Below are 11,123 nucleotides of genomic sequence, written 5' to 3' on the forward strand. Positions count from 1 at the left end.
ATTTTTTTTTTACTTTTGTCCCTGAACACAACATTTGGTTGCTCTCCATGGTGCTGAAGTGATGCTGTCCGTGTGTAAAACTGCCATGAGCACAGCCGGAGCAGCGGAAAATGTACACGATTCCATTCACTGTTTTGCACACAGCTCACCAAAAGTAACAGAAAGCGTCAGCCTACCTGTTTTCTGCCAGCAGTCTTGCCGATGCCATTCCTATAGAGAGCGGTTCCTTCACAGAGAGGCAATTGAAAGAGTGCTGCCAGTTTCTGCTCCTGCTCAGTCTGGCGCCTGACTACAGGAAACTGCAAATAGCAGCATATAATATAAGACGTTACTGGAACATGTTTGACTCACTGAAGCACACGCCCCTACAGTCCAAGCTCCACCCTCCCTCTCCACCTCCTACGACTCCAAAAACAGACGAAGGCACGGAGCATCGTCTGTGATTAAATTGGTAGTCAAAACTGTGAAAAGAAATAGTTTGTAAGAGACAACAAACTGACAAAGATCGGTGACAAGTAGTCGTCTGCATGATACTGGCTGACAACCGGATGATGATGCTGCTTTGTTCCTGCTCACAGAATTCCTCATATCTCAATTCTCGTTTGCTGTTGGAATTGGAAAGGACAAATGTGTTAGTAAACATCTAATTGGAAATAATTTCTTGGGACAAATCCAGTTTAAACTGCCCAACCATGACATCTTTGGGATGATTCCTCTTAAATGGAATATTGCACATGCACATCATCCAGATTCAAGGGTTAGGGAAGTCTGCTCCAATGCAGGCCAAATGCCTAATTGAGGATGTTGCTGTTGGGATTCGTTACTGGGAACTAAACGAGTAAATATCTTCCTGTCGGACTGTGGTCAGGAGGCTGCCTGGGGACGCACAGCACAGAGGAGCTGAACGGGACAAAATGTGCTGGATATAACTGCATGGCGCCCTCTGGTGGACAATCAGTACTACGTTACTTTGTTTTTTTTAAATGCATTCATTCACTCATCTTTTTAACCGTTTTGTTCATTACTGGGTCGTGCGTCACAAAGTTGTGCTATTGTCACGTACACACCGCATGCAAACTGCGCCATGATCCTTAGATGAGAGAGGTCAAGGTGCAGGCCCCACACCTTGACCTCTCTCATCTAAGGATTATCCCCTACACTGTAGGGGTTGTGTTTTAAATGTTAGGAGCATGTGAGAGTCTTGAGACTCTCAAAATATCAATATATGTATAGTTTCCACCCCCCTCCCTTAGGGGAGGACTCAGATTTAAGATTATTTATTTTGGATTGCGCTCATCTGTCTGTAAAAGAAGCTCTTAAAGAAGGCCCCCCCCCTCTCCCCCTTCAAAAGCACCAAGAACCCACCGCAAACCACATGATAGAAATACTTCATTAAGTTATGATAACTGTCTTTGTTTTGTTTTCGAGTGTGTGTGTGTGTGTGTGTGTGCCTAGAAGGCATACACACTTGTATGCATGCACTCATGGGGTAGATCTTGCCCTGAGGTTAGGCAGCATGTGACTGGATTAACGAAGAGGAAGGGGAGCAGCAGCAAAAAAAAAGAAAAGAAACCCCCCCTGAAGAATCTGCGATCGTGATGGCTTTTCAGTCCGCGGTTTGCTCTGGTTGCCTCGTCGCGCTTTGAACACCTGTTGGATATGTGGTCCCTCATACTGATGTTCATGGTGTGTTTGACGCCCGGCCATCAACAGTTCCCCCGGCTGTGCGCCACCCGGGACGCCCTGCGCGCCAGAGAGTGCTGCCCGATTTGGGAAGGTGACGGCTCGCCCTGCGGGGCCCGCTCGGGTCGCGGCTTCTGCCGGGACGTCGAGGTGTCCGAGCAGCCCGACGGGCCGCAGTACCCGTTCTCCGGGCTGGACGACAGGGAGAAGTGGCCTTTGGTGTTCTACAACCGGACTTGCCAGTGCGCCGGAGACTTCATGGGTTTCAACTGCGCGGATTGCACGTTTGGCCACTTCGGAGTGAACTGCAATGAGAGGAGAGAGTCTCTGAGGAGGAACGTTTTTCACCTGACGAGGGCCGAGAGGATCAGACTCGTGTCTTACCTGAACGTGGCCAAGCAGACCGTGAGCGGAGACTACGTGGTGGCCACCGGAACCTACCGGGAGATGGAGAACGGCTCCAAGCCGATGTTCTCCGACGTGTCCGTCTACGACGTGTTTGTGTGGATGCATTATTACGCGTCTCGGAACGCGCTGTTGGGAGGACCAGGGAATGTGTGGACCGCCGTGGACTTTGCGCACTGGGCGCCCGCGTTTCTGCCGTGGCACCGCGTGTACCTGCTGCACTGGGAGCACGAAATCAGGAAGGTGACCGGGGACGCGAGCTTCACCATCCCGTACTGGGACTGGAGGGACGCCGAGGGATGCGACGTGTGCACGGATGAACTGATGGGGGGCCGGAGCCCACTCGAGCCTGATTTACTCAGCCCAGGCTCTGTCTTCTCTTCTTGGAAGGTAAATCCACATCCACGAGATTAATAGTTTACATTTCTACTTTCTATTCTTCCAAGAAAGAAAGGAGGCAGTTTTGAATTGTTGTTACAGTTGTCCTTAAAATATTTAATTATTTTAGTTTTTCTTCTTTTTGTCCTTCTTTCATTTGTTTTTTCCCCCAGTCAGATGCAGTTTTGTATTGTTCCTTAAAGGTATTACATCATTTAAAAATTAAAACGCTTACTCCTATGCTGTATTAACCAATTTGCACCTTTCCAGAACAAAATGTAATATTTTTTATCATAAGAACGATACAGGCTTTTTGCAGTGACTTTGTCCTACTTGGGTGAAATTTATTTATGCACCAATTAATTAATTTCCGTACATTTCACAGCAGGGCCATTTCCAAACGGACAAACGTCTGCCGTTCCCCTCGTTGCTATAGGTGCTCCCATACTCTGCTTCTCCATCGACAGGTACTGTGTTCCCGTGCGGGAGACTACAATGAAAGAGGTGTGCTATGTGATGCCAATGATGAAGGCCCGTTGCGTCGAAACCCTGGAAACCACAATCCTAATGTTGTTGAACGATTACCGACTTCAGCAGAGGTGGAGTTCACTCTCGGTCTGACCAGCTACGACACCGGTCCCATGGACCGCACCGCCAACATGAGCTTCAGGAACACTCTGGAAGGTCAGAGGAGCTGGATGGCAAGTTGCTTGCTGGGCACCCACCTTGATGCTGTGCACTGTCATTGTGATAACATATTATTTTAAACACTTGTACATTTTGTGAAGCAGTGCAAATTGTTAGTTGTAACCCTTCTTATTCATGGCACTGCCTGTCTTGGTCAGGAGGCTCGAGCAAAAGACTTAAAATTTCAGTCACAGTTTTTATTCTCCTGGTTAAAAAACCTCTAATAATAATAATAATAATATGCACAGTAAAAGCTTAACTGGCAGAACTAATGGTAATGAAGAACACAATGTCACTTAAATGTCTGCTGAGTTGCAGGTCTCATCTGTAATCTGTGTGTGCATTAATCTCATCTGCGGTGTCAAAATCACCAATTCTGCACAATTGGCACTATATTGCATGCATGCAGGGAAACTTACTCACAGGTTGGTCAACATCTATTTTCTATTAACAGAAGGCTGAAACCAACAAGACTCAGTGCCAAAGGTGCTTCACAGGCTTGTGGAATGTACCTGAGGCTGCAGCAAATCTGAACATATTCACATCTCATACCCCCAAAGGAAGATAGCTATAGGTCGCTATAGGAGAGCTTTGTGGAGATGAGTCACACACAACATTTGATTTTGTGTGACAAAATCTCATTTTACGTCAGAAAGACGTTGACCAAACTGCCGCATGCTACTCCTGCCACCTGAGTCCTGACTGAATGCATCTAATCCGGCAGGGTTCGGCGACCCACAGACGGGATTAGGAAGCAGCTCTCGCATGGGAATGCACGCTGCTCTCCATGTGTTCATGAACGGATCCATGTCCTCAGTGCAAGGCTCAGCAAACGACCCCATATTCCTTCTCCACCATGCGTTTGTTGACAGGTGAGACGTACACAAATACACACACATTTTACAACATCACACATCTACTGTATTTATTTTCATTCTTGCTGGCAGTATTTATGAGGAGTGGCTCAGGAGGCATGCCCCACCTCCATCGCAGTATCCAGAGTCGAATGCCCCCATAGGGCACAACGGTGACTATCACATGGCGCCCTTCCTGCCCCTCCACAGGAACAGAGAATTCTTCATTTCCAGCAAAGACCTTGGTTATGAATATACATATCTTCTGGATGCGAGTGAGTTCCCTTTCTCTTTCTGTCTTTTTTCCTCTGTTATTAATCCCCTCAAATAAACCGACCTTGTGTCTTCTTCTCAGACCAGAGGCTGGCGGAATCCATGCGTCCATTCATAGAGGACTTGCGGGATGCGTGGCCCTGGTTGGTGCTTGCAGGACTCTCCGGGGCCATTCTCACAGGGGCCGTCGCTGCTGCTGTCCTCGCCGCGAAACGCCGAGGTCGACAGTTTCCTCGGCTTCGTACGGGAAAGTGGAAAAAATTCTTCACTCTCTCAGAGACGCAGCCGCTTATCTGGGACAGTGACCCAGAGAAAAGCAACTACCAAACAGCGATGTGAAGACACAGCTATCGTTGTGTGATGATGCATTTTAATACCAAAGCAATGTGAATGAATTATTAATCCCCTCAAATAAACCGACCTTGTGTCTTCCAAAGCAGCTCTCATTTGAGAAAAAAAAAGTTCTCTTAACCTAATAAATCACAACTTGTACTTCCAAAAGAAGACAGCTAGGTCGCTGTAGGAGAGCTTTTTTTTTTTTTTAATTTATTTCACGGTTCATGGAAGCTACAACAAATTCATAAATCAAATTGTATCTACAATATTGTAATCTCTGTATCATTTCTGCCGTAATAAATACGTTCCTGCTCGTATGCAACTGAGACCTGAACGAATTAATCAGCTACAAGCAGATAGCCCTTGAGAGAATATCTCATGGCGTTCCACCAAAGCAATGTGAATGAATTATTAATCCCCTCAAATAAACCGACCTTGTGTCTTCTTCTCAGACCAGAGGCTGGCGGAATCCATGCGTCCATTCATAGAGGACTTGCGGGATGTGTGGCCCTGCGAATGCGATACATTCCCAACTAATTTCCCACTCAACAGTTAGAGTAATACAGAGAAACTGAAGTGAAACATTTATGTAAAAAATAAAAAAAATAAAATTCAAATACACAAATACTCGTTAGCATCCCCATTCAGTTTTTCTTGTCAATGGAGTCTAATGAATTAATACCCCCCCCCCCCTCACACACACACTCAGGTTAAACTCATTACTCATTTATTCTTGGTAACATGAATTAGTTCCCGAACAATTTGAGCCTCATTACGAGACCGATGGTACCTCATACATTCTAAGCCTTGAGAAATGCTGTTTAGCATAACATTTTATGATGCAATACTCTGCTCATCAAAATACTTTGAATTCTCATATAGTTCATCATTTATAATTAAAACTGTGCCGTTATTATGACAAGCACTGAAATAAATACAGCATTGAGAAATAACAGTTAAAAAATATGTGTAACGTTTCATAGCTGTTAGATTAAGCACTGGTCACATTTTGCAGTGCAATTAAAAATAACAACTTCAGAGTCAGCGTTCCCCAATTCCTGTTCAGTACTTCAGTGAAAAATGGTAAAAACTGATTTTTACTCTTTCAAGTTTTGATCAATAAAATGACCCAAAATCAGTATGAAGCCAAAAGTCATCATCGGCACAACTGGTTAAAAAAAAAGGTCAGGGAGTGGATTGTGTGGCTTGGAAAAAGTTAGAATACACGGTACGCTACTTTAATTTAAGTCCGTCATTTGTTTTAATCTTCGCCATCGCCATCGTCTTCTCCTTTCTTTTCGTCATCCTTGGGAGCGGAAACGGGGACAGGAAGGTCCAGACGAGCCCAAGACATCGCCTCGGATTTCTTCATGGCTATCTCGATTTTGGCAGCCATCATGTTGACCACACTTTTACTGACATCTATCACCTGCGAAGAAAAGAGGGACTTGTTACAAGAGGCTTTCTTAGAAAACAGAATAAAATCTATCAAAAGACTGAATGTTTTAGGCAAAAAGGCCCGCTATCATTTCAATTAAATAAATAATATAAAGCAAAAGCAGCAAAATAATATTATATACACTCACCCCCCACAGCCTTATATTCTGATCAAATTCCTTTTCTCCATCAAATAGAATATGGATGTTGAGCTGCAGGACAAGAGAAACCAAAACAATGTTGAGAACAACAAACAAAAACCAAGCAGCTTGGACATTCACAGATATGACGACACAGCAGCGTCCCTCACCGCGGTGCTGTTTGCATCCACGTAGCTCAGACTTGGGGTGCCGTTCTTGGCGTAGACAGAGATGATGACCTGAGCTCCGGTCTGGTGCCAGTCAAACCGACACGGAACCACTTTCTTACACTGTCGGGAGATTTAAAGGTCCCATATTATGAAAAACTCACTTTCCCCGTGTTTCTACACGACTATTATGGAGGGTTTGGGTCATTATCAACCCCAAAACAGCCTAAATAAACCATCCAGTCAATCCTGCGTAGTTTAGTTGTTCTGTAATCAAGTACAGGAACGCTTCTGGAAGAAATCTGTTTCTGCTGCAGGTGCGGAACACACACACACCACTAGATGGAGTCCCATCATATCTGCAGTAGAACACAGTAACGGCCACTGGATGTGAAATGGTCGAACCTACCGCATCATTTTTCCTCCAAAGATGTGCTCCCTTGGTGCAGCCCTCTTGTGAGAGGAAAGTATTAAAGTCAGAGGTTTTCCTTTTACAGCAGCTCCAGTATTTCATTCTGGTATGCAGGGAAGACACAGACCTGCTTAATTCTTCAATCGTGAGGACCAGAAAACAAGACTAATGGAAGTATTGGGAAATAATAGTGCTGCTCTGCACAATGATCAAACAGTGTCTAGGAGAATATCCTCTCTTAAAGTGACATGCAAGGATGGAATGTCATTAAAATAATACCAACCCTTCATGGAAGATAGGAACTCCAGAGTGGTATGAGCACACGCCTGCGTCACTGGCGGCTCCATCAAAACTCTAGAGAACAAACATGGTTAAAAAAAAGCAGCTCTCATTTGGGGAAAAAAAAAGTTCTCTTAACCTAATAAATCACAACTTGTACTTCCAAAAGAAGACAGCTAGGTCGCTGTAGGAGAGCTTTTTTTTTAAAATTTATTTCACGGTTCATGGAAGCTACAACAAATTCATAAATCAAATTGTATCTACAATATTGTAATCTCTGTATCATTTCTGCCGTAATAAATACGTTCCTGCTCGTATGCAACTGAGACCTGAACGAATTAATCAGCTACAAGCAGATAGCCCTTGAGAGAATATCTCATGGCGTTCCATCAAAGCAGTTACAGTGCAATTTTGGAAGTCATTAAAGTCCCACTCAAAATCTCTAGAAAACTCAATGTAAACGTTCCTCCCAATATACTTCCTACTGACAGGTAGAATTAACTTGAGCAAAAATCACTGCTTTGCATTGGTCTCAGAGCAAATGCGGAGGAGGAACGTAAGCTGCACCCCCCCCCAACACACACACACACACACACTCAGAGGCAAACTCTCTTGCAGCATTCAAATGTATGTCAGGATCAGTTTGTGTAATCATTATTTACTGTTGTTCTGGCTTAATGATATCTGTTTCTCGAGTGTTTAAAAAAAAAAAACCATTGACTAGATTTAGCACAGAACTCAAAAAAAGAAATGGAAACTTTCAATCAAAAGTACAAATTAAAAAGTTTCAGCATCCGTTTCCAAATCGCGTCAAACGCATGAAAGAGACAGATTTTAGCAGCACGACAATTTATTCCAGGTTTCCTCAGCGCACAGTGACAGATTCACTTACTTTAGTGCACCCTCCGTTTTTACAGGACGTTCCAATCTTGATCTCGTCACTGTCCTCCTCTGAAGAGAAAAGAAAAAGACAGACACCAACTCTTTGAAGAGCACCGAAAACAGCTTCCCGTTAAGATGAGATCCCTATTGCCAACGGCTAGGCATTAACTTTCACTGTCAACGTGACCTTGATGTCGAGGACGCCATGAAATGGACGGCAGCAGTCAAGAATAAAGAGCGCAAAATGGGGGAAGATGAAGTCCCTTTCTCACCTTTCGTTTCTGTCGCGTTTTCAGAAAGCTTAAGTTTCTCAAGAGCCTGTTTCAAAGACCCGGAGACTTTATGCTGCAATCTCACCATCGGCTCATCAGCACTGTAACAACAACAAAGAAAACTGTAGAAGTAAGATGCGAGCCAAAACGTGGACGATGGGCGTTTCTGAAAACTATTGGGATGGGCTTTGTTGTCCACTTGAAATATGGAATGCACTGCACACAAAATCAGTCCAAGATCGGGCTTGGATACAAAACCAGTCTCGAAGCATCGAGAAAAACTCCGCAACATCCTTTCGATCAACATCCCAAATATTGCACCAAACATGCTGTGTGTTTATCAGTAAAAATCAGAATGTAATACGAGGAGCTGGCAGTGACAGAGACAGAGAGAAGTAGGTTCTTCTTGGCATGTTTGTTTCCTTTAAAAACAATGCCCCTCTTAAGATTTAATAAAACAATATATTTATTTCAATATATCTACAAAAAATATCCGACCTTGGTCTTTGTATTGCCTCCCGAGGCTTTGGAGCAGAGATGATGTACTCGTTAAACTTTGGATCCTGCGTGTCCTTCTTTTCTCCTGTTGTTGTCACATGTGGCTTCACTGGCTCTGGGGGCTTCTCCTTGTTATGGGGACCTTTGGTACAGCCCTGTGATGAGAAAGCCACCGTGTTAGGCTGACAAATAATGACCAATCTGGCCAGTATACAGATAAGCCACCTTCACTGTGGATGTGCAAAGCAAAAGACAACAGAGATGCGACCATGGAGGATTGAAAGTATGGATTAAAACAGAATCAAACACTCACAGCAATGTCGAGAAAGTCTGAGAAGTCCGTAGTTCTCCTCTTGCAGCAGGACCATCCCTGGAGAAACTCACATACAGTAACTCTGTCCAGATAATAGGACACAAGCTACAGTTCCATTTCAGACATTTTTACCTTTAATGCATCGTGGAAAACTGGGACTCCAGGATGATAGGTACAGACGTCTGCAAAAGTAAAACAAGAAGTTCGACGAAAGTTATGAAGCTGTAGAGGAAACGGTAATAAGGTGACTTAAATAAACCTGTAGCTTTTCTGACTTACTTTTAAGGAGTTCTAGTTTCTTTGAAGAAAAGCTTTAAGCTTTCAGTACATATTAATTTTCTCACTGTGGCACAAGGCCCAACTCTTTTACATAACGAGGAGAGTTGTAGAAGTACAATTCCAGAATGTGCGGATTTACCTTTAGACTCAGAATAAAGATAATGTCGACTAATTTCCAGTTTTGTTTTTTGCTGGACGCCAACCGTTGGCTTATAAAGCACTATAACATCTGTTTACCGATGTGACTTTAACTATAACAACTTTATTAAATGAACTAAGCTAATACACAATGAGACATCGTTCTCATCCCGAGGCTAACCTTTCTCGGGCTAGCTACCTTTGTAGTCTTAGAAGTTTCTAGAACAAACTTGCACGTTGCTCTTCCTGCATTGCCCACATGCTAAACTAGTCATGGTTAGCACTGAAATGCGGTATGAGTAGCTAAAATAATCACCGAATCGTTTCAATAACTGGATGCTAACTTTTAACTACTTATCTTAAATTGCTCTATGCCCTGACCGGCACATTGGCTCTGGGGATTCTAACAATATCCTGGAACCGGCTAATCGCGGGCTTAACGTGCCAACAACGCCGTGATTATGTCAAAGCAGACCGATTTGTCGTTAGCTTCCAGAATAAAACTAATATGTAACAGTAGTGTTTATGCATGGACGGTATTGGCTACAGCGCGCTAATGTATGGTTAGCTACAGTGGTGCCCGCCGGGCCTGGTGACTGTAGTGTAGACACGTCAAGAGGCTAGCTTGGTGACAGTGTTGCCGGCTACAAGAGGCTAGCTTGGTGACAGTGTTGCCGGCTACAAGAGGCTAGCTTGGTGACAGTACCAGCTACAAGAGGCTACCTTGGTGACAGCGTTACTAGCTACAAGAGGCTAGCTTGGTGACAGTGCTACCAGCTACAAGTTGCTATCTTGGTGGCAGTGCTACCAGCTACAAGAAGCTAGCTTGGTGACAGTGCTACCAGCTACAAGAAGCTAGCTTGGTGACAGTACCAGCTACAAGAGGCTACCTTGGTGACAGTACCAGCTACAAGAGGCTACCTTGGTGACAGCGTTACTAGCTACAAGAAGCTACCTTGGTGACAGCGTTACTAGCTACAAGAGGCTAGCTTGGTGACAGTGCTACCAGCTACAAGTTGCTAGCTTGGTAATAGTGTTACCAGCGACAGTAAATCATGGTAGTACTCACCGTCCGGGTTATTTTCAGGATCAAATCGCTCTCCACATCCCTTATTATAACAAAGAAAGGACATAGTGGCAAGTGAAACAAAATTAACTGATGGTAAAACTTCTGTTCGCTCTCTCGTGTGAGAAACACAGCCGGCCACAGCTGCCTGCTGAACCTTTCGCCGGTCTCGCTTCCGGAGTTTCTCGGCTACAATCGGAAAAGATCGGCGCTCGCCCCCCCCCTCTTCCACCCAGCGAGCGAGGCGAGCGCACTGACTGTGGCTGCACACGAGCGGCATCTGACGCTGGTAGCGCGCAAACTTGCGTTAAGCGACAGGTTCCTTATTCCACAGCTTTTTATACTTGCAAATGAACATGTAACCTTGTAAATGTCTTTTTTTTTTTAAATGTTAACTATTGCAGGTCCAGGGTTGCAGTAGTCAGACGCATGAAAGTGGGGCAATGGCTATAGTTTTAGTAAGGATGGATGCAGTCTTTCGGGATGCGCTTACATTAATTTAATCCACTCAACCTTTTTATGCGTGACGTTGTATTTATTTTATTTTTTATTTTTTTTATTGCTGCCAAACAGGATGGGAGACTATTTGCCTTACCGGATCGCAACTGTTCCGTTCAAAGGTAT

General features: G+C 44.3%; 2 protein-coding genes across 2 annotated transcripts; one reads left to right on the forward strand and one right to left on the reverse strand.

Annotated features, from left to right (window-relative positions):
* The first annotated feature begins 1,659 nt into the window (after window positions 1–1,659).
* Window positions 1,660–4,716, forward strand: LOC137900468 (tyrosinase-like). The gene is made up of 5 exons (XM_068744560.1): window positions 1,660–2,478; window positions 2,934–3,150; window positions 3,878–4,025; window positions 4,101–4,282; window positions 4,363–4,716. Exons 1-5 carry the CDS (start codon window positions 1,660–1,662, stop codon window positions 4,617–4,619), a joined length of 1,623 nt encoding a protein of 540 aa, XP_068600661.1. The 3' UTR covers window positions 4,620–4,716.
* A 586-nt stretch (window positions 4,717–5,302) lies between these two features.
* chordc1b (cysteine and histidine-rich domain (CHORD) containing 1b) lies at window positions 5,303–10,655 on the reverse strand. The gene is made up of 11 exons (XM_068744562.1): window positions 10,503–10,655; window positions 9,149–9,198; window positions 9,017–9,073; window positions 8,704–8,858; window positions 8,206–8,306; window positions 7,944–8,002; window positions 7,056–7,126; window positions 6,770–6,875; window positions 6,364–6,483; window positions 6,203–6,265; window positions 5,303–6,045 (listed from the first exon to the last, which is right to left on the reverse strand). The coding sequence occupies exons 1-11, from the start codon at window positions 10,564–10,566 to the stop codon at window positions 5,878–5,880; spliced, it is 1,014 nt and encodes a 337-aa protein (XP_068600663.1). The 5' UTR covers window positions 10,567–10,655; the 3' UTR covers window positions 5,303–5,877.
* Between the last annotated feature and the right edge of the window lie 468 nt (window positions 10,656–11,123).

This window comes from Brachionichthys hirsutus, chromosome 10 (assembly GCF_040956055.1).
Source record: "Brachionichthys hirsutus isolate HB-005 chromosome 10, CSIRO-AGI_Bhir_v1, whole genome shotgun sequence".
NCBI classification, from domain to species: Eukaryota; Metazoa; Chordata; class Actinopteri; order Lophiiformes; family Brachionichthyidae; genus Brachionichthys; species Brachionichthys hirsutus.

Coding starts and splice junctions, on each gene's coding strand:
- chordc1b (XM_068744562.1), bottom strand. CDS start 10,566: ATGTCCTTTCTTTGTTATAATAAGGGATGTGGAGAGCGATTTGATCCT. Junction 9,199..10,502: donor TCCTGAAAATAACCCGGACG/GTGAGTACTACC, acceptor TTACTTTTGCAG/ACGTCTGTACCTATCATCCT. Junction 7,127..7,943: donor AAAACGGAGGGTGCACTAAA/GTAAGTGAATCT, acceptor TTTGTTCTCTAG/AGTTTTGATGGAGCCGCCAG.
- LOC137900468 (XM_068744560.1), top strand. CDS start 1,660: ATGTGGTCCCTCATACTGATGTTCATGGTGTGTTTGACGCCCGGCCAT. Junction 3,151..3,877: donor CTTCAGGAACACTCTGGAAG/GTCAGAGGAGCT, acceptor CTAATCCGGCAG/GGTTCGGCGACCCACAGACG. Junction 4,026..4,100: donor CACCATGCGTTTGTTGACAG/GTGAGACGTACA, acceptor TCTTGCTGGCAG/TATTTATGAGGAGTGGCTCA.